We start from the raw sequence: 23,475 nt of genomic DNA, 5'->3' as shown, positions 1-23,475 counted from the left end.
ATTTATATATTTCAAAATATAAGAAGAGGCTTACAGTATAAAGCTTGTTTTCTATGATATAGAAGACTAAAAATTACAAGATTTATGTGCAGAAAGGATTATAATTATACATTTAAACATAACTTTGTAAAGCAAGGTGTAGACTTATTTTTCAACTAAATTATCTTTCAGTTAGAGATGTGCTATTTGTTCAAACCATTTTTATACAGATGTTGCATTTTCCTACATATTCAGTACTTAGCATGAAAAATGTAGCTACAGGTTAATGACATTTTGAAATATAAAATGATTAATATCTCTGTAACAATTAAGGAAAAGAACAGTCAACATTTTATCTAACTGAACAAATAATAATTATATGGTTTCAGCTTTTTATCTTCCACTGAAATCTTGGTCATATAAATTACTTGTAGTTGTACAGTACTTTTAATGATTTGGTTATTTATCTTCTTTATGTTTGTGTTAATATATATGAAACTTTGAAAGAATCTATAACTATATTACCCCATACAAAAGATTTGCTGCAATTTAAATACTAAAGTTTTCATTACAAAAATCAATATAATTTTGATCCTATACCGTACGTACGACAAAATATTAATTTATATACATATATGTATATATTAAAATGGTTAACCCAAGTCCCTAGTTGGCATCATTTGGTTTTATTAGTTCTGTTGCGCAAAAATTCTTCATCAAATCTGAGAGAAATTACAGTGTTTTAATTAATTAATAACATTACGAGTTTAAAAGACTGAGCAATATTAATAGTGAAAGAAGGGTGCAACAAGGCTGAGTGGTTTACATTAATTAAATTTAATCACTGTGGTAATGGTCTTACGAAAAACCATGTTACCTTTTGTTTCATTAAGGAGGCGACGATATTCATATCGTATTAATCTTCTTTCTTGTTCTTCTTTAGCTTCTTCGACAAAAGAAATATCACGCATTTCCCTACCTAAATTTTCATCGTTAGAAGCCATTTTAATAAAATTGCGGTACAATTTTAGCGACATCTGCCGACTATTTTGTGTATTACAATATTATTCATTTTACAAAGAAAATTGCAACTTCTAAACCTCAACGTTGATAAGTAAGGTTTAGTATGCTTATGATCTATTTACTACTACGATTTTGCTTGTGCAATAAAATTGCATACAAAAATGGATTTCATAGTAAGTTACTTAAATAATATTTCTTATTTGATATATATTTTAATTTGTTTGAATTACAAAGTTAGAGAATAAATTAAACTTGTACTCGTAGTCAGTAGGTAATGTATATTTGAAATTCTCTAATTTGAAAAGTTGGATCAAACTTAGAGCTATTGCTTAGGCTATTATAAACGTTTGGATGAAATGAAAACTAGATAAATTCAGACCATGCAACACGCACATTGCAAAGTTGCTACGATGAATGCTATTTCAAATCAGTAGAAGTACATAAATACTAATTTAGAAAACATTTGCAAATTTGATTATTCATGGTTTATTTGTACGTTATTTTCCTTCTGTTAAAGAATACATGTATTTTTACAGTAATCCCGGAGGGTGAAAGAGAAAAACGAACAAACAACATAAACAAAATAATATGATTAAGAATTTTTAAAACCAAGTACACCCCAGAGCTGTGTAGTTACCTCTTTCAGTCTCACCACAAATCCATATAGTTATAAAATACTAAAAGTTCTAACAAGTATAGAAATACAAAGAAAAATATGATCATACTCTATACTGCTCTATAACTGCTGTTATTAATTAATTACAAATGCAGCAGATGTGAAGTATTAGCCTAAAATTAATAGTAAATTATCATGCATGTTGAATTTTGAATAACACCTGCCAGCTTAAATGGGTAACAAAGAAAACTTTTATTATAAATGCCCAACGTTTTGACAAAATCTTGTTGAAATGTTGTACGTATATAATAAACTTTTCTTCATTTCCCATTCAAGCCACTCCAAACATTTAGTTGCAAGCTTTTTCTGTTAGATATATTGTATTGTAGAGTGTCATATGCATTAACACTAATGCCAATAATTTTGCTTAGAAGTTAAAATGTAGTTGATTGTGGAGTCTGAATTCAGCTATCCTTTTTTTTTTTAATCATTTTCAATATTTAACTGCATGGCCTTATGATTTTGTCCATAAACACAAGTCTTTCAAATTTTATGACTAATAAAGACTTAAAAGTATTAACTTTAAAGTAACACAAAGCTTATACATAGATTCTTGTAACTTAGATTTTTTATTTAATGTTATTTTAGGTCTGCTTCAACAAACTTTCCAAATACATTGATATCCTTCAGCTATTTTAAATAAGATCTTAATAAAGTTTAACATAAAACTACAACAAGGTTTTCATTTTAAACACCAAATTAATGTATATATGTACGTATATTTGTTTTTTCACTTAATTTCCCTATAATAACAAGGGGTCATTTTGCATATCTGGAATGCCCCATTTTCTTCTAACACTTAAACACCTCTTTTGTAACAACGAATTCTTATTTATAAAATAGGCCTACTCATCAAAAAACTCTAACTTTCTTTGATGTTACAGCTTCTACAACATATTAAACTATTCATTAGGATGAATAATTTATGAGAAAAGTAACACTATCTTAACTATTATTATATCTTGTTTTCTTTATAGTCTTACTGCCTGCAAACCTTTGACAATGTAATTTAGATTTATGGTTTTCAAACCTCTAATAATTTTAAAATTCTCAATAATGCCCATTATATCCTTCCCTCCATGAGTACTTTTCTACTCAAAGAAAAATGTGTTAAAAAAGGTTTAAAAATTGATAGCTTTTCTATGATCTCACTCCAACAACTCAAAGTCCTTGAATCAGGTGACCAAAATTGAATGTATTCTTCCAACTTAATTCTAAATAATGTTGTACAGTTGTGTAGAGTGAACCAATGGTCTCCTTTCACTTGTATTCAATATTTCTGCATATACAACCTAAACTCCTGTTTGCCTTATTATTTGCTAATTACATTATCTATAAAGCTAAATTCAAAGTTTTATCAACAGAAACCTTAAATTAAACTCTTCTTATTTTCTCCACAAAATCAGTTTATGCATATCACACAAGAAAATAACAAACTATTCCATAATTTTTTTGAGTATAGCCAGTGATTATAAAATTTCATAGTTGATTAATTGTTGGACTGATGAATTAATTATATTCAGCTAATTGAATATCCTCATGTGAAACTTTGAAAGTTGGAATAATTGAAAGTAGAAATAATAAGAGACACTCATTTTGATTAGTAGATTATTTTTGTAAGTTGTAACACTAATTGATTAAGTTGAACTGTGAATAAACATAAAATAATAATTAGAAATCAAAATAGCAATATTTTAATTACTTAAATAATTGGAATAATCAAAAAACAGTAATAATAGGAAATACTGATTTAATTACTAGTTGATTATTTCCCTGGTGTTAATTAATTTCAATATAATTTTGAATGATTATTTTATAAGTTTCACTAGTCAATGTAATCTCAGTTCTAATAGGAAGGACATTTGGTATATAGAAATTTTGAAAGGGCTTGCTTTTTCTGTGAGAAATGCATTAGTGTAGTGAATGAATAAAAATATTTAAGTACTTATTATAAAATCCTGAAGTCCTTTTGCTGAATGTTTACCTTTAAAATTGAAATTTGATTTTAAAATTGTCAGTATTTATTCAGAAATATGTCTCACAAATTTGTTGGAGTGCTTTATTTTTCATTTTTCCATATCAAAGGATTCATTTAGGATATCTGGACAAACAGTAAAATAAAAATAAGAAACAAAACATTTCAACAAATTAGTGAGAGATGAAATCTAATTTCTACCATCATTCCACTCCAAAGTATTCAAAAGAGGTTTGTCAGTTAGTTCATGTACAATATGTATTACTTTAGAAGTTTCTAAAATATGTACTGTTGATGTGTAAGGCTATACATTCTATATGTAATTACACTAGATTATAACGGCAGAATAGCAGTTTGTTATCTTGCCTTGTCTTATTTATATATTTTCACACACACACACACACACATACATACATATATATATATATGTGTGTTTAACTGTCAGTCACCTTAAAAATATATGTATTCATAAAATTCATAATATAGTTTATGTTTGTAAACTTGGATGATTTATTGATTTTATGCTGTTTTTCTATGGGTGAGTGACTTGATGGATGAGCTTGATAACTTTGTCACTTTGTTTTTATGTATGTTTAACAATAAGGTATTTTGCAAAATCAAAAATTCCTTACCACTTTTAAAGAAACTAGTTATATTAGGAATATATTTTTCTCCTTCCTCAGTACAATAGGAAGGAAATTTAGCACTTAGGCCATTCAAGTTTTCTGTTATCCAAAATAATTCTTCCATTAAAACTCCATAAATGACTTGTATTACTTCCATATTTTACTGGATATTATGCCAAGTGATGTACATGTATAGGGCAACAGTTCTCTGTGGATATGATTAGTAGACCACCTCTTAGTTTAACCCTTTCACAATGGGTCAAGGATTAAAGGCCATGGCATCATGTTTGTTGACTTGCATTCAAAATAGTATTGAACTACTATTTTGTGAATCTATGACAATAAGTTTGGTATCAAACTGTATATTATAATTCAAATTTTAGTGTTATACATAAGTTAATTACTTAACTTAAAAGTATTAAAAGAACCCCCAAATATTGATTTTGTGAGTCAGTAGTATGTTGAATGCAGTGCTGGTTCAAAATAGACATTTGTGATGTAAAAATACTAAGTTTAGACTTTCATACATATTAGGAACTTACCAATACTTACAAGCTAGAATATAAAATAAGAACCTTGTATCTTTTGATATTCCTATGATATGACTAATGTACTGAATCAAACACAGTGGCCCCATTGAGCTCTTTCTATTTTTGAAAACAGTCCATTATATACACTTAATTCGATATATGACATGAATAACCAATTGACAACTTAGAATGTCCCTCTGGTGGATTTTTCAGCCATTTCAATTTGTTATAAAGCCTCCTTGTTGTTTTGAACCAAGATTTCAATAAGATAGGTTGTGTCATTAATCTGGTTGAAATTTCATTTTATTTTATTTTTAAACCTAAATACAGCTTAGTTACTAATGTTGATAAATAATAGTGCAGTTGTATAGTGTCAATATAATAATTTATGATTTTTTTTGTCATTCACCTATATATATAAAATCTAAAAAAAAAAATTGTTTTCATATCCTCCTCCTGCAAAATTTTAAGGTTAGCAACCTACATCTAGCAGCAACCAAGATCAAAGGTTATAGCTAACACAGATAATTATTTTCTTTATTTAATGTTCTATATTTCAAGAAAAATAAATACAACTTATTTCTAATAATGTACATACATATATCTAATAATTGAAATGTGACTGTATATTACAAAATACTTATCCACTAAAACTCAGCCAAGACAGTGTCACTTTGTAAAGCGTAAAGGTCAGTTTTATATTATTCAATACGGTAATATGAGTGCATGTGCACCGTGTCAACACAAGCTCAGTAATGTTAAGCAGGCCCCACATAGTTACAGTATAGAAAATAACAGATAAGATGTAAAGTTTTATTGAAAACAACTAGTTCAAATGTGTTTAGGAGGTTTGAGAGATTGAGTAAATAATATTTGAGATTTTGGAATAAATATCTTTTTTTAATCATAACATGAAGTCACTTTATATTAAGACTACTAAAGAAATAGGACTCTGTTTTCCCAAATACATATTTAGTAAAATATTTTTTGTATACAAAATACTTAAAATCTTTGCTTAAAGTCTACCAAATATTTGTGAATATACACATACTGCATCAAAAATTATAGTATAAATTTTTAATGTGTGCAAATATGTATAGAAACTCATACAGAGCCCATTGCAAAAGGGATTATTTCTTTCACATTGTTCTTGCACTAAGTGTAATGGTTGTAGTCTGCATTTGTTGATGCAATTCTGGTTGGAATAATTTTTACTTCATCCTTAAAAAGCTCAGTTCATGAGACCATGAACTGCATGTGGTGGAATTATTGGCATGATAAAGCTATATTTCATTGATGAACCCCTTGTGTACTGATTGTAGGATGTTTTCAGATTAAACTGATTTCCACAAAGAATGTTTAAGTAGGTCTGCTTTATAATAGGAATATAGGCAGTGTAAATCATGAAATTAGCCTTAATTTATCTACTAACTGAATTTAGGTAAAGAAATAATAAGACTAGACATGTTATGTCACATGAAATGAAGTATGTATTTATTCAACAGACAAAACAGTGTTGCCTACACAACAATCTTGTAAAAGTGAAGAAGAAAAATCAAAATTAAGATGAACCTTTTAAACATAGTAGTGATGTGTAGTTTTATTCTGTTTATTCTTTTGATAAAATTGATAATTCTGCTAATACACTGCATGTATTCATAATGGTAAAAAGTAAGTATTTTCTCATTATTTGTTTTTGTCATGATGCTTCATTTTAAGTATCTTTGAAATTCACACATGCAAATTCATTTGGAAGAAATAATTAGATATTCATTTAGGAGGTTCTAGACGGTATGCAAATAAAATATGAAAACTTTAAGAGGAAAAAATATTTTAATCTTAACAGAACAGTCACCTTTTACTCAAATAATTTTTTATTAAAAGTACTTTCTAAGCAATAGAAAAACCTTTACAATTTGAATATATATGTATTCAAGTTTCCTTAATTTATGAAAGAATACAATGAAAAATTTTATAATGATTGTTATATACTGAAAAATGAAAGAATAGTAAGTTTGGGGAATTTAATTGACTGCAATTGCCTTCTAAATGAAAAGGGTATGACATTTTGGTTTCTCTAATAAGGTGTTTTTCAGATCATTATACAGGGTGTTTGGAAAGTCACTGTGCAGTTTTGTAATCATATTTTATTCAGTCTATTTCAAGCCAGCAACTGATAGTGGTGTTTAGAAACAAAATACAGGATCCAGGCCTGTATTGATGCCAATGGGGTCACTTTCAACATTGTTTATAATTGTCATTCATATTTACCTCCTGTATTCTATATTGAAACATGTCTGTTAATAAATATATAAGTGCATTGTGACATTCCAAATGCTCTGTAGATGCTTGTGTAATGTCTTATAAAGGTTATGCATGGTCATGTAGTAAAGCTACAAGATGTGTAGGTTGACCAGGTGTTAACAGTAATACCATGGTATCGTTATATTGTTTTAAGGTTTTGTTTAAGATAATTGCCTGAAAATTTCTGATGTACAGAACATTCTTTTTGCTAAGTCCAGTTTAGTATAGTTTTATGTAGATAGCTTCTTTGACTTTTCTTTCTTTCCAATGGTGAGCTTTGTCTAAAATTCTATATTGATCCACATTTATGATGTGACCTGTTTTCCACTTAAGTTCAGCCAAAGTTGATTTATCTAGATTTGTTAGTCTGGTTTGCAATTTTATATTTGTTTAATCTGTCTTATGGTTTAACCACTTTTTCCAATGTAAATGTTGTTACATGAACATGACTTAAGATGAGTTCTTTTTTCAGACTTATTGATTGGTTGTTTCATTGGTATGAATATTCAAAGGCAAATACCTGGTTTAAAATAAACTTTAACATTAAATTTCTGACAAATACTTTTAATGTTTTTTACTTAACTCTGAATTTTCCCCCATAATAATAATAATAATATAGGGGCAGGGATAGGGACAAAAAGAGCTTCCACATTGTATCTGTGACACAAAGTGAAGCAATTTCTCCTGTAAGAAGCAATGAAATGTGATATTGAATAGGGACCATAACTAAAGAAAATGTTGTGTTTTATACCTACCAATTTTGTCTATTTACTGTCAGAACCTTTTTAGTCATGATGCTGTTTTATCACAGACCTGTCTCCTGGACCTTTATCTACAGAACCTTTGGATGGTCTTGTTTTTCAGATGTTTCATGTTTGATGCAATCCCAGTGTCTTTGGAGTCAAGGGTATCTTTAGTCCAACAACAGTCTATCCTTTCTCACCTGATGGCCCATTTATCCCAGTTGAAGCCAAACTTGGCACTATTTCCTATCTTTTTACTCTTTCCTACTCCTCCTTCCTGCAGTGACACTAATTGTTCTTTTTCATAATGAGGCATAGTATGCCAACAACACTTCCAGTGACTATCTAGTGGGTTCTGGTCTCGTGGAAGCTCTTCTGGCAACCTTGTTTATTGGTGAAGCCCTTTCATCTCCAATGTTTGGGTTCACAGAGTTTTGTCAGTGGGAATCATCATACCTTTTCTTACCCTTCCTCCCTTGTCCCCTATACCTGTTTCTTATCCTCATCCTTAAGATCCCCAGCATCTATATGAGCTTATGCAAGATCTCCTCACACAACAGGCTATCAAACCTGATCTATGCAGTTTGGGGTAGGTTTACTCCTGCCTGTTTGTAGTTCCCTAAAAGATAGAGGACTGGAGACCAGTTGTCAACCTATCATGTCTCAATTGATATGTTCACACCCCATGTTTCACAGTATAATCCTACCTTACACTTCAGTAGGCTTTTTTCATCAGGGTCTTTGGATGACTAAGATGGATGTCTCCAATGCTTATCTGCATATTCTTGTATTGGAGCATTCTTGTCCTTATCTTTGGTTTGTCCAGTGTGATGTGGTGTACCAATGCCTTACCCTTTGAGCTGGCTTTGATTCCATAGATTTTCTGTCAAGTGATGTAAACCTTTACTCTACATCTTCGTGACCTGGAGTTGTGCTTTCACTTTTATAAGAATAACTGGCTATTTCTTGCTCATTCTGAATAGGATTCAGGCTGTTGTACTTGTCCACTCTTTCTTGAAGCTACTTGGGTGGGCTAGTTAATCGATGTGAAGAAGTCCTTCACCCCACCCAGTACCTCATTCCTCTAGGTGTTTTTTTTACCACATTTCTCAGTCAGGGCCAAACTTTTCCTTTTAGGCTCTGTTCTCTGGCACTGGCCATTCAGAATGCTCTGTCTACTTCTTCACATTTTGTTCACATGATTCTACTGTTATAGTGATATGGTCTTCTGTGAATTCTCTCATACCCTTCTGCTAGTCTCATTTGTAATCCATTAAGTAAGTACTTCACAACCAATGGAACCTTACTTGGGATCCCTTGGATGCTCCTATAACCCTTCCTTCCTACATTGTGGACAATCTCCAATGGTGCCTAGACAAGGCTTATATGTTAAAGAGTGTTCCACATCTTTCTCCACAGCCAGATTTACATCTGTCCACAGTTGTATCCATTAAGAGCTAGGATGCATGGGTCAATCACCAGGGGGCTTCAGGAATGTTTTTTTCTTTATCAATGGCTTCAAAGTCTTTTCTGTTTGTTGGGCTTTGGATCATTTTATTTCCATCTTAAGAAATCATCTGGTTGTGATCCTTTCAGATAATTTAACAGTGGAGATTTATATCAGTCACATTGGTAGGACCAGATCAAAATTCCTGCATTTTCTAACATTGAATATTCTTTTTTTGGGCCTTCAATCATCACATTCATTTGATGGTGTGTCACACAGAGTAGTTGTTTACACTGACCTTCAGCCAATCTAATTAAATGTAATGCATAATATTTTTTTAATGCAATCAGAATACTTATTCAGTCATTACATTGCAGTAAAAATAACAATAATATGAATGAATTTTCTGTTATTTCAAATCCATAAACAGAGCAATCTTATATCTGAGAGTTATGTTGAGTTATCTGTGTGTAATGGTGGATAGAAATTTGGTTATAGCTGTTACTAAAATATTGGTCCTTTTGTGCCAATATTGAAATTAAAAGTGGTAAAGCTGAAACAGTTTATGATACCATTGTGCATTTTTTACAAAGTCTTGGTGTTCCAAGAAATAGTCTTCAATTTGTAGATAAATGGAGTAAATGTTATGATGCTTGGACTGGGTGAAGTTGTGTAAGGCTTAAAGCAGATAATCTTTTTTAATTGTACCCAGTGTTTCAGTTTATGCCTCTACCAAGGGTCTACAAATGTCACAAATTACCAAACTGGTCTTAAATGACAGTAACAAAAAACAAAAACAGCTACAACAATATAATGGAAATGTGTACATGATATAAGTATGGTCAAACAGTTTTGAGTATTTGATCATAAAAATAGAGAAAATTATAATAACAACATAAAAATATTTTAAATAAAAATGATAAAATTAATAATAAAATCTGGATTGAATTAACTGGTCCTACAGATACATCACCATGTTCAACCACAATTTACAGGGTTGCTTTTGCACATTGAATGTAGATTCAGTTAGTAATCTCAGAGGTAATTGTTGTGGACTTGCTTTCAGGTGTAGTATGATAGATACAAGCTACAAACATTCACACAGGGCTTCAAGAGTTCATAAATTCTAATTTTGCCTTATAAAAACAATTGAATTTTAACTATCTCTTGAAAGGTTTTTAATTCAAAGTATTCTAAAACATTTCTCTCATAACATGGCCTTTAGTTTTGTATATAGTCAGGCATTCAAAGGTTTATTTGTCAAATTGCCAAATATTAATTGTCTGTTTTCACCAAAGTAGCATTCCATTCTGTTCTTGTATAGCTTTGTAGAAAACTTATCCTTTCTAAAGTTATTCTGACATTTTAATGTTATTTTTCAGCATTAGTGTATTCAGTATGGAGCATATTGTGAGTAAAGGAAACTGGCGATAAAAGTTATTATATATAAGCCATTTTTTCAATAACAAATGGTTAGATCAAAATGTATTTAAGTTAAAGAATGTTTCAATAAGGCATGCTGTGTCACTTGTAACAAAGTAAATGATATGTACATGATGGGTGAAAATGCACTAAAAAAACATGAAAATCACTACACAATGAGTCTGTTCATGAAAAAATAGAACATTTCTTTGAATAATGGAACAAAATCAGGAAGTTCTTGTGCTTGTGTTAGCCAGTTCCAATCAGTATCAAACATAACATAGTTTACTTCTAAAACTGAAGCACTACAGGCTGAAATGTTGTCCATTTGCATTGTGACCACTCATAGCTTTTGTTTTTTTAACACTGATATTGATAAAATATTTCACACTTTTCCTAAACAGCTGCAAATTTTTAATGTAGTGATAGAAACACAAGATCCCAGAGTATATTTGTCTTAACACTTTAAGAAATTCTTATTGCAGTTTGTTAAGGAACATTTTGTTCTCCTGTTTGATGAAATGCTGATAAGAATAATAAACAGAAATAAATAAAGATACACCCACAGTATTTGATTAACCCTTTAGCAGCAGGCCATGGATCAAAGGTCATGTCCTTACATTTGTTGACTTGCATTCAAAATTTTATTGAACTGCTATATTATGAATTTATGCCAATAAGTTTTTGAGGAAAATCAAGGTATACCACAACTAAACACAGAATGAGTGGATGCCTCCACAGAAAATGTCAGTGTAAACTGTGGGGAGAAAAAGAAATGTTTATTGTAGTTGAAGATGGCAAATAGTAATAGAAGTCCTACCAAATCTCATTCATTAAGAAACCTTTTTCAGTTCCATTTAAGTAACCAACTTCAAAAGAAAGGTAATTTGTAACATAAGTCAACAACAGTTTCTTGGTGGGACAGCAGCAAATCTTCAGATTTGTATCTCAGAACAGCTGCTATGGGTATTAACACTTTTATTGATAAGGAGAGAACAATGTTTCAACCTTCCAAGGTCATCTTCAGGTTAAGAATTATAACATTAAAATTAATTGCATGATTCCCTTCAGTGGACACAGCAGATAGCCCAATGTGGCTTTCCTATGACAAAACATACAGAAGTCAACAATAATTTTGTTACACCCTTACAAGTTATATGTTGCTGTAGTGCAAAGTTGTCTGTTAGTCACGATACTAACGTTGCAATGTTTTTTATAATCCACTCATCAGTAAGCATACTTCTGCCTCAGTATTTTCTTTGCAATGGTGAATAAAACAACATGCTTTTTGTTTGTAATAAACCTTTATTGTGCATGAAATTATCATTTTATCATTTAATTTGACACCAGGCCTATGTCACTAATTTGATTATTTTCTAACTTGGCCTTCTTACTTAGCTATTTAATAGATTTAAATAACAATTCATTTTTTACAATAATTTCCAGCAGTGCTCTGATGCTTCTTTAGATAATTATTTATTGCATGAATCATTTTTCTTTTTTACCATGCACTTATGGAGATTTCATCCCCTAAATTTTATGATTTTATTTATATATATAAATGGACCACAGTCATCCAGAAATAATGTATTTCAGTTTTTGCTTAAAGTAGGTTCCTAACTCAAAAAGGATTTGTAAGGCTGTTGTAGATGGGTCATGAGATAATAAAAAATAATAACATGTTTAGTGTATGTACAGTATTATGCTATCACTTAAATTTGTGGTGTTGAAAAGGTTGTCATAGTCTTAAATATTTTCAAAAGAGGTCCAGCAAAAGAACTTTGAGAGAACCTCTGATTATATATTTGAACATTTTTCACCATTACAGGTTTATTAGGGCTCATGTAAAACAAATTGATTGTTACATTTTGAAAAGGCCCTTATAAAGCTGTAATGGTAGTATAAAGTTGGTTGGATTGAACATATTATTTCTGAACTATCGAGGTCATTTTTGTACATAATTTTTAATAATATTTAAAGTACTTCAACAGTTCTACAACATAGAATGGAAAATGCAAAAATATACTAAAGTAATGTTTATATATGACACAGTAAAAATTTAGAACATATTTATAGATTTGCTTAAATAATCTGTAACAATTCAGTTTATTGAAACATGTATGGCATTTCAAGTAAAAAATATTTAAAGTACTATTAATTTATAGGATAAAGAAACCAATGTTTCATGTTGTAAATGATACAAGCTTGTACTTTATTTGACTGTATATACAAAAGGTTTTCCAAAACAAAATTCACAAATAGTTTGAATTTTTTTAAAAATTTAGACTGCTGCATTGAGTAAATTCACATTTAAGTCTAAATTGAAATAACTGTATGGTATGAAAGAGTTTTCTAAGCTGGCGAAACATTACTGAAATTACTAAACTGAGGTTTTTATGGGTTATGAATTTTACAAAGTGAGCAAATGCTATGATAAATAACACAGAAAACCTGACTTTCACAAAATTAATTTATAAAATAACATATCCTTACAGTATTCATTATTCACTCACCAAAAGTTTTGCATAAGTTTTAATATCTTAAAATTTATATACTTAAAACATGGTATACACTGTGATATAGTTGGGATAATATTTTAAGAAGAGATAGGGAGAAAAGAAGTGGCTGTAGGGGTACTTTCAACCCATTTACATAGTTTTAAGTGATTAATTAATTGACGGTAATTGACTGCTGAAGTGATAGATCACATATTAAGTTAAGAAGTGGGTATAACTCAAGAAACGACTTTTCACTATCAATCTTATGGTAGCTATTGGAGTAAATATTTCAGTTGGGTTTATGCAATATTGCACAAATGGCAGCCATTCTGTTCGTATTACATTGCTGTTATTGCGTCTTCTAATCTATTTAAGATATTTGTGAGCCTTTTATCGAACTGTGTATGTTGTGTGAGAGAAAATAGAATAGTTTGTTGTATATTGGCAGAATGTGGCGCCATCTGTGAACGTAATTAACTCACGTCAAAGATAAAGGCCAATAACAACATAATGAGGACGGAGCTGTTATTAACTCCATTAACACCGCCCTTTGTTTCAAGCTGTCATCCCACAAATTTTGTATGTGATTGGCCCAGCGATTTAGACAGACAGACACACACACACACAGCATTTTGTGCTTTATTATGCTAAATAAAAAAATATTTAAAATGTAATATACCTAATACTAGTGTCTTATGGAAAGAATAGTGAACATATTACAATTATGCCTTCACAGCGTAGAAAATAATTCGTCATAATTATTCAATGAAAAGTTATGAAAACCTAACGATTGGACAAAATGTATTAACGCATTACTCCCCATAATTGTTAAAACATTAAATAACAATAAATCTTAAATCTCAAAAAAGGTTTAAAAATTAAATTGATAAACCATAGAATTATCTCATTACAATCTTAAACTTAGTTATTTTTCGTAAAAAATGCTTTTAATTTAACAGAAAAAATGAGTTAAAATTATTTTATATACTATTTTAATTTATAAGAACCCACAGATGAGGTAGATATTGCGGCATGTGGTAGTAGTTCGTGCATGCGCACAATAGAGGTTTGCGTCAAGTTCCAGATGCTTGTTTTCAAACTAGAAAAAGCGGTAACGGTGATCAAAATAGACGGATTGTTAGTAGTGATTTATTGTACTTTTAGGGTCCAAAGTGAAACTTTAGATTATAAGTTACGTCTCAGATTTAATGAAATTACGGAAGTAAAGGTTGCACTTTCTTGGAAACAATTTAAAAAAGTGAGTAATTTTGTTTATTTTTTAATTGTTATAAATGTAATCACATTTGTCCAATGTAAGTTTTAAAGAATTTGATTCGTGAAACTTTAATACAGTTGATGACGGTGTGATATACAGTGATAGTGATAATAGTACTGGTAGTAGTATTAATAATTGTAGCTTACATCTATTTTATTTAACTTTAGTTGCGTTTTAACATTTTTCTGAAAATATATTAATGACTGTATATATTTTTATGGCAACTCAGTTTATAACACAGTAACAATCTAACGTGTAACGTTATTAAAATTGATAACATCAATTTCCAGTATCCTTATCATATACGATAAAGCTGGTGCAACATAACTGATTTAAATAAAGTTACAATTTACGGTACCAATAATTATTTGCCGTTTATGTAAACAGAGCTTCAGAAAACAATCATTGTATCGTTTCTCCTAGCTTACGGACTGTTTAAACTTGTTTTATTTTTGGTAAATTCTGAGTACCGTATTTTTCGGTGTATAAGACCCCCCTCCCAAAAAGGGGTCTGACACCCCTTCCTTCGACCTGCACACCGAAAGTCAAAAAGTTTGCCTCCTTTGGTGTACCTTAAAGAATTTTATAGTAAGCAGTTTTTTTGTTTCCTTAATATTTAGAAGTACCAAACCTTTTTTCTTTCCCAATGGCACCAAAGATATTGTTTGAGGACAAGTGAGAGTGAACTTTCATAACTTATTTTCAATGATGCAAAATGAGATTTTGAAAGTTTTTATAGTGAATGAACAATGTTTTGATGTAAATGTATGAAACAACCATACTTTATTTTATTATGGACACTACTTTTGAAGTATTCTAAAAAATAATAAAAGATTATGCTGATGTTTAACAAAAATAACTGAAAAATATTTTTCACCTTAAAGATAACCTTGAAAATTGGGGGTGAGTTGTAAACCAAAAAATGTGGTACTTTGTTAAATTTCAAACCCTCCATCATATTTAGAATCATACTACTATCAGTCATAGGTAGTTTGCCTTAATTAAGGCAATTCTTCTTTAAAATGTATTGTTTTGAATATGTTAGGTGTAACCTGAAGTTCTTTACTACTAATTCTCTTCTAAAGTGTTATCTTTCCAAGCCTCACCTTAAAAATAAAAATATTTAGCAAACTAAAATGTATATAATGATGCTCCAAAAACATTTATATCAATAACATAATCATCACACAACATCAGAAGTTTTCAACAATATCACCTTGACAGAGAAAGCTAGGAAAAAAAACACAATCTCTTTGCATTGAGATTATATTGCCACCAAATCATTGAATGACTTGTATACATAAGGATGATATACTAATTAATGTACAACCATGTAATTTTAGCTGTTGCAATGAATACCTTTGTGCTACCCAAAATCTGTAATCCATCTCACTGTGATAATGGTATTCTGTTGACTTTGATGTGTGAGCTGGTATTGTAAATACATTCAAAAGAAAATATAGTTTAAAAATAAAGAATTGTTAATATGAACATAAACAATAAAGGAATACCACTTTGCATTAAGACAAATTATTAATAATAGAAAGCTGCAATAAAAATGTCAAAATTTCAGAGTGAAAACCTGTAAGATGTTACTATAGTGTAAGTATTCTTCCAAAATGTATTTTATCACATTTTTTTTTCCTATCTTCACAATCAAGAAGAAAAAAATTAGCTTGTTGGCAATGATTAAAAGCAATCCTTCATAGTATGGCTTTGATGCATGTACAGTATTTTAAATGTAACAAAATGCTTTTAGTTCTTTCAATGCTAATTTATTTGATAATTATTTTATTTCATTAATTTATATTTGTTTATTCATTACAATTAACATTTCTTTCTTGTAACAATTTCATATACATCTCTGAAGTACAATAGCTAAAGGAATCCATGTTTTTTGTTTTTTCTTGATTTGGAAGGTTCTGCAGAAATGTGTGCACACTCATGAGCTATTTAATTCCCCCTGCTAGAATTATTACAAGTCAGGGTTTATGTTAATTAAGTGTTTCATAAATACTTTAATAATAATAATATACACCTAATGTAAGGTCATCATAATACAGCATGCGCATATTTGCAAACACAAAAAAGATTAAAAAAATACACTGAATTACATGTATTTCAGTCTAATTATAAATTGTTATTATTTATCAGTCTTAAGTGAAATATATCAGTTGTCAAAAATATTTTTAAGTGTTAACTTCCATAATAATAGCTAAACCTGAAATCCAAGGATTTCTATTTGACTAGTCAGATTTCACAATAAAAATTGTGCCATTGTAATCAAAGGTTTCATTGTAACTAAAGTAAATTTAGCCATTTAACTTGTTATTAATTAATACACTTGAGCTTTTAAGTTCAGAGATGTTGAAAACTAGTTATTGATTTTCACTAAGATATAAAATTGTAATATTTTATTTGAATAATAAAATAATTCAAAAATACATTTAGAAAGGAGAGTACAATGAGATCAGCCGGTATACATTTAGAGGAGTGAAATATGGCTAATGCTCAATCAACATTTTTATTATACAGACCATTGGTTTTCTAAATGTATCTAGGCAAGTCACTAGAGGTGTCATAAGAGTTTCACCAAACAAAGCATAATTGAGAACATAAAAGTATTGCAGTGGCAATAGGATGTCATCAAAAGTTTAGAAACTGTTGATCCAGACCAATATGATAAAATGTTAGGCAGGGTCAAATACATTTGACTTGAATTACAGTCATGATTTAAAAAACAAGATGTACAGAGTTATCTAACTGTCATAAATTAAAAAATAATATTTGGGTTAGAGTGGAATTCATATCACAACAAGATTGGGATAATAAAAGAGGAAAGGTTGGTATTATATATTACAAATGAGCTGAAAGAGTTTGAGAAAGGTGGTGTCAGTGAGGTTGCAAAAATATGAATTTTGTTTGGGCTGAAGTTCTTACATTAAAGATTATAAAGTTGCTTGTTGCTATATTTTATAGGCTGACATTCACATGTATAACAGAAATAGTCGGGTGATTTAATAGGTATAATTGATTACCTATGAGCAACAGTAACATCAGTGTGATGTACACTAATCAAAATTGATGTTTTTGACTATTCTAACAATCAGTTAGTTGAAATTCTGAATATATCAATTGTTGTGAAAATAATCAATGTTAGTGGACAAATAATGTTGGTTGATTATCCAACTGTAATGTGACATCACTGCAGTTTTGTGATGAGTGCAACAGTAGGTTGTGCTATCTTAATTAATAGAATATTGATCTAATTCTTTAATATATATATATATATATATATATTTCAGCTATGGCCAAATGCCTTGCATCACAATATAAGTTTAGGAATGAGACACAAGTAAAACAGAGTAAATTGTATTTAATTTAGGTCTCTTCTTTAATATTTAGTCAAGGAAACAATGTGATGATAATTCAAGTCTACTAGAAGCTATAATATTAGTACTTAGTATTTGCAATGCATTTCATGGCTTTTATTTAAAGACTTCCATAATCTTCTCCAACATGGTATAAATGAGTAAGTGAAAATTTAGGTTATCTTTTAGATTCCTTCATACAATTTTTCAATGTAACTTTGTTCAGAAGATTCTATCAAACTTGATAAAATTAGATCTTGAGTGGTGCAGGGTTTTTGCCATAATAGTACAAGTAACAAATGACAGATTATAGTGTATTATGCATTACAGGAAACATGAAGTTCAGTTTTAGCATATTAGCATGGAGCTTCTGAAATAATAATGTGGGATTATGTGATAAAGGTCTTTGTGTGTAGCTTTTAAAGATAGTTGGTCGAAAATTGAAAACGTGGAAGTCATGATCTTTCAAGTTTAAAATTAATATTGCAAGAATAAATGTTACTATTTTAAAGGTAGACTATTTATGAATAAAATATGCTGTAATTATATTTGAGAAGTTTACAAAAACATGTTCAATGTCTTTACCTAGGATTATGAACAATAGTGTTTCTGAAGAAGGTTCAGATAACCGAGAAAATATACCTCCTGAAGAAGGAAACTTGCAGAGGGAGAAGATTAGTCCATATTCTGAACGTACAGTCTTCTCTGTAATTCAGTCAACTGAAGCAAAAAGTACTCCAGCAGAAAGAAAAGTTGGAAAGGTGTTAAAACTACACAGTTGTACTTGGTGCATAACATGTATTAACATTTGTTTTTATCTACTCCAAAAATTAATCTTAAAGCAGTTATGATGTTGGTTGAACTGAAAATTTTTTGGTTTTTTGTATTTTTTTAGATTTAAAATTTGCTCCATTTCCAGACACATAGAATAAAACAGAATTTAAAATTGTTCTAAACAGTATTTATAGACCTCTGCATGTTTCTATAAGCAAAAAATATATAACTTCTCAAAATGTTTTATTTAAACGTGATTTTATTTTCCCCGACTAATTTTTTAAAAATTTCTGAAAACATTGCTCTCCTGATTATGAAACGTAACTTCCTGGGTAGAGATCTTTGTGTCAGCTGTGGGTAGAGGGCATGGAGAGTCAGGTGAGGTGGGTTTGTAGTTGTGGCTATAGGAGTAAATAAATTGTATCTGAAAGTACAAATTTCATAAAATAGCTTTAAAAACTGTTATATAAACATTACTACTATAAAGTAATACAGGCACAACTATTAACATGGGAAAGTGGCATGTACAGAAAATGAATTAAAAATAAATATTTGCACACCACTGATCTAGATAATCTCATGTAAACTTACATTTGTTAAGTAGATACATATAATTCTGTTCATGTATGCTTGGTATTTAATAATTTTTTAATTATTTTGATATTTTATGTAATTAACCTAGGTATGCATGGCTCTTATAACTTCAACACAAATACAAGAAAGATTAAAAATAATAATCTAAGACTGATAGAAGCAGAGTCTGTAGCAAAATCATTATTAAAAAAGGGTGAGTTAGGACTCCCCATGGCTTCTTGTTTTCCCAGTAGTGTAAGTTGTTTACATTCACATCTACTGCCAAGGAATACAGCCAGAATAAAATGCCAACTTCAAACTATTTTTAGATAGATGCATGTCCTCTTATTCAATGTAAAGTTTTCTTAGTAGAGATTTAAAACATCAAGTTGCTTTCGTAAGCAAGACTTTTTTTTGCATGTACATACATTGTATATCGTCATATGTCCCATACATGTGGAATCATCACAAGAAAAGATTGCTCTAGATTTTCAAGTGATGTTTTATTCTTACTTAAGCTGTTGTGCTTGCAAGTCACTAAAAGTTTCATGGGTAATCAAGCTGCTTCTATAAAGATGGTAAGTTTTTAATAAATGAGGCAGTAGCATTCAATGTATAATTATATACACATTTCTTTTTTCCTGCTTTGGGAGGGGGGATTTGACATAGGAAAGTTTGTTCACTTTCAAGTAATGTGATTAAAAATTATTTTTCATTTACACATTATTTTAAGATTTCAAGAAAAATATTTAAGAATTTAGTATGATATACTACATTTTAAGAGTTGAATTTTTTTTTCAACTTTGTTCTGTTTATTGAGTAACACTGAATAATTTTGTTTTGAAAAATACATCAAAGTTAATGTACCTATTGTACCTAACAATAAATTTTTTATATATCTTCTTAAGCATTCATAATCTTTCAGCAAAAGCATCCTTTAACCCTCTCTACAAGGGTCAAAGGCTATGTTATTGCATTTATTGATTCACATTCAAAATTATATTGAACTACTACTTATAAATTTGTCAAGTTGTAGATTATAATTCAAATTTTAGTATTATATATTATTTGATTTTTGTGTGTTGTGGTACACTGAATGGAGCATTGGTTTAAATTAGATGTTTTTGATGTCAAAATACAAAGTATATACTTTTTTACAAATTATGAATCCAAATTACTAATATGGACAAGCTAGAATATAAAATAAGAACTTCCTGTCTTATCTATTCACTGAGGTATTGAATCATATACTGAATCAGACACAGTGGCCTCTCTCACTTCTTTTTCTTTGAAACACTTTCTGATATACAGCTGCTTCAGCCTATGGTGTGAATAACCTGTTGAAAGCTCAGGGTTAATCTGCTTATGATTCAGGCCAATTTCTGTAATATGCTGAAGGTAAAAAAAATTCTTGTGAAACAGAACAGAATAAAACATTTAAATGCTCAGCCATCTTATTCTCTTCAACAGAAACACTATTTTAAGTCCATCTGAATGTTAATACTCTTGCATGCATTGACTGTCATTTATGAATATGATTTTTGACTGATTATATATTAAACAACAAAACAAAACTAGCAAGAATAGGCAGGTCTCTTACAAAATTTATATTTCCCTCTTTTTTTTTTTTTTTTTTTTATGCATGCACATGCATTTGTTTCAACCAGTATTAATAGAAACCTTCCATTTGTTTGAAATAATACTGGTTTTAGACTTATTCACATGACTAACACCTGCCATTAAGTGAATTCAGAAGAGCCTTTTACTTAAATGCATTTTATCCACAGAATATATGAACAACTTTTGGCTTAGCAAAAAATAATGAATGGCTATACATGTACTTACATGATTAAAAGTGTTCAGACTAATTTCAGATAATCTTCTATACTCTTTGGTTTTCTTTTAATAGTTTTTGTTATTTTCTCAAAATTGATTAGTTATATATTTTCAGAATATATGCATTATTCAACATGTGATAATGGTTTAGAAATTAAATTCTTTTAAACACAAGACTAAAAAATAAACAAGATTAATAGTTCTGAAATGTATAATTACTATTTTAGATGCATTTTCAGTAAAACATACTACATCTAAAGTGTTATTTTATAAGCAGTTCATATGTATTGGTTACATATGTGTGTGATTAACCTTCAGACTACAGATAAACCAAGCAATGTAAGTAGTCCAGAATGGCTCCAGTTTGTGAGAGAATTGGATGAAACAGAAAGGTGGAAAGAAGGAAATGTAATTGTGGCATCTCAAGATCACCAGGAAAACATTCAGGTGATAAGAAGTCTGTTAGATGAACTCATAGAAAATTTACCATTAGAAAGGTATGAAATAATTTTTCATTTTACTAATCAACTGAAATTGTAACTGTAAAAAATTAAATAAAGTGAACTGTTGTGATCAATATAGAAATAGCATTGAAAAGTAAATGAATATCTTTTTGTTTTATCTAATGAATTAAAGAAATGTTACAAATTGTTTTTAATTGGTAAAGAACAAATTAAAATCATGAAATATGTTAATATTGGTAATTCTGAAAATACTGATGAATTAGCTTTAGAATTTTTTTGATGCAGCAAGAAAGAAATTCTTTAAATTTTATTCTGTTAATGAGGTGAACTGACCTTTGATCCTTTGTTTCTGAATTGGAACTTAAGATCTGTTTTGAGTGATTATTGATTTAAATTCATATATAAAGAAATTTATCTTGGTATATGTGATTGTCTTAAAATTCAACTGGATATTTATCTAATCAGACATCTCTTGAAGTTTTCCAACTAATTTTATCAATATTAGTTAGCACCAATGAAAGTTTATCATGTCTCTTCCTTCACTAATTGAGAAAACTGTGCCTAACAATTAAAAAATACAAAAGGTTCCAGATATCTTTTTTTTTTCTTTATATTTGCCATGAAACTCATCCTTTGGAAATAGTTGAGCATGGCCCAATGGTTATTGTGCTGGATGAATCTCTATCTGTTATTCATATCCTGTTAACAGAAGAAAATTTATAATTTTTACTTTAGGCATGTGGGTATGTTATAGGGGTAATATCTAAATCCTATTGCTTAATCAGGAAGTGGATATTGTTGATTAACTATCTTTCATTTTGTCTGTCACTTCAAAATAGGGAATGTTTTTACACAGGTATACATTGAGTAGGCTTGCACAAATGTTCACAACCAAATGCTACTGTGAAAATGCAATTATTTGTCTTGCTTTTCTCATGACTTTCTTTTGGTGGTTTTGTTAATGTGACAGTATGTGGTTTTAACAGATACTTATGAACACTAACAATAGCTAATGTCTAAACTAGTAAATTGTCTTATTTACATCAGTGTAGAGTAAATAAAATGATTTTATCAGTAAGTTATTTTTTGAGACATTGATTACCCCGAGCTCCTGTAGTGGTGAGCAAGATAGTCAAATGGTAAGTTTAGAAAACTAGGGAATAAAGCACAGATCTAAAAATTAATTATAATTTCTTTAGATGTTTTTTTTTTCTTCCTGCAAATGTTTTGAGAGATACAGATGTTTTCCTCCATCAATTCTGTTGACCCAAATCCTTATTTGAATATTATTGGTAGGTTTATCATATTCAAACAACAACAAAAATTTAAGGAAAGAAATTATAGATATTATTGTATTTCTACCGAGAATATTGTTGGCAAAAATTATTATACCTAGCCTGTTAAAAGTAATGGTGATTGCCATTTTGGAAGGAAGGGTCTGAGATCACCATTGAATTTTAGTCAGTTTTATCCATGTTTGATATGTAATTTATTGCCAGAAACAGCAGCTTCTGCAATCACCAAAATAAAGCTTCAAAACATATGTTAATGAAATTGCAAGTGGTTGGATTAAAAAAACAACTTTTTATCAACAATAAACAAATAAAAATTCCAAGGCAGAAGGAATTTTTTAAAATCTTTTCCGTTATTTTTACTTTTTAAACCCACCACATTTTTGATTATCTAAATTTCAGAATATCCAGTCAGTTATAAATGAGTTTAGTCTAAATTATCAATGTAAGTGAAATTTCACTATTCCAACTGACAATAACAAACTACTGACATAATTTGAATGATGGTAGGAAAATTTGAATACAAAATGATAGTCAGAAAAAAGTTGATTGAAAACCATTTAAAGAAATGGTGAAACAATGATTAAACAAATTGGCAAGGGTATGAAAGTTTTCAGTTAGCTGGACAAGATAAATTGACATAACTTTAGATATGTATTGGTATTT

The 23,475-nt window shown here is 29.5% G+C and overlaps 2 protein-coding genes across 4 annotated transcripts in view; one reads left to right on the top strand and one right to left on the bottom strand.

Moving 5' to 3' along the window:
* LOC143232590 (non-structural maintenance of chromosomes element 4 homolog A-like) overlaps positions 1-8,172 on the bottom strand; it is a 77,492-nt gene extending 69,320 nt beyond the window's left edge. The window contains exons 1-2 of the mRNA XM_076468201.1: positions 8,057-8,172; positions 857-1,023 (exon numbers count right to left, since the gene is read on the bottom strand). Of these exons, the coding sequence (XP_076324316.1) occupies positions 857-1,023; positions 8,057-8,172 (283 nt within the window). The remainder of the gene's footprint in view (positions 1-856; positions 1,024-8,056) is intronic.
* The window catches only part of LOC143253006 (uncharacterized), a 69,097-nt gene continuing 46,652 nt past the window's right edge, over positions 1,031-23,475 (top strand). Inside the window, exons 1-3 of one of the 3 annotated variants that reach the window (XM_076506041.1) lie at positions 1,031-1,175; positions 18,460-18,631; positions 21,372-21,550. In XM_076506041.1, the coding sequence (XP_076362156.1) occupies positions 18,464-18,631; positions 21,372-21,550 (347 nt within the window). In that variant the 5' untranslated portion in view covers positions 1,031-1,175; positions 18,460-18,463. Of the gene's footprint in view, positions 1,176-14,232; positions 14,482-18,459; positions 18,632-19,533; positions 19,796-21,371; positions 21,551-23,475 lie in introns of those variants that run through there. The other 2 variants (XM_076506050.1, XM_076506057.1) reach the window with 2 other exon arrangements.

This window comes from Tachypleus tridentatus, chromosome 1 (genome assembly GCF_004210375.1).
Source record: "Tachypleus tridentatus isolate NWPU-2018 chromosome 1, ASM421037v1, whole genome shotgun sequence".
Classification (NCBI taxonomy): domain Eukaryota; kingdom Metazoa; phylum Arthropoda; class Merostomata; order Xiphosura; family Limulidae; genus Tachypleus; species Tachypleus tridentatus.
Note: the sequence above shows the minus strand (reverse complement) of the source record. Positions and strands in the feature narration are given on the sequence as shown.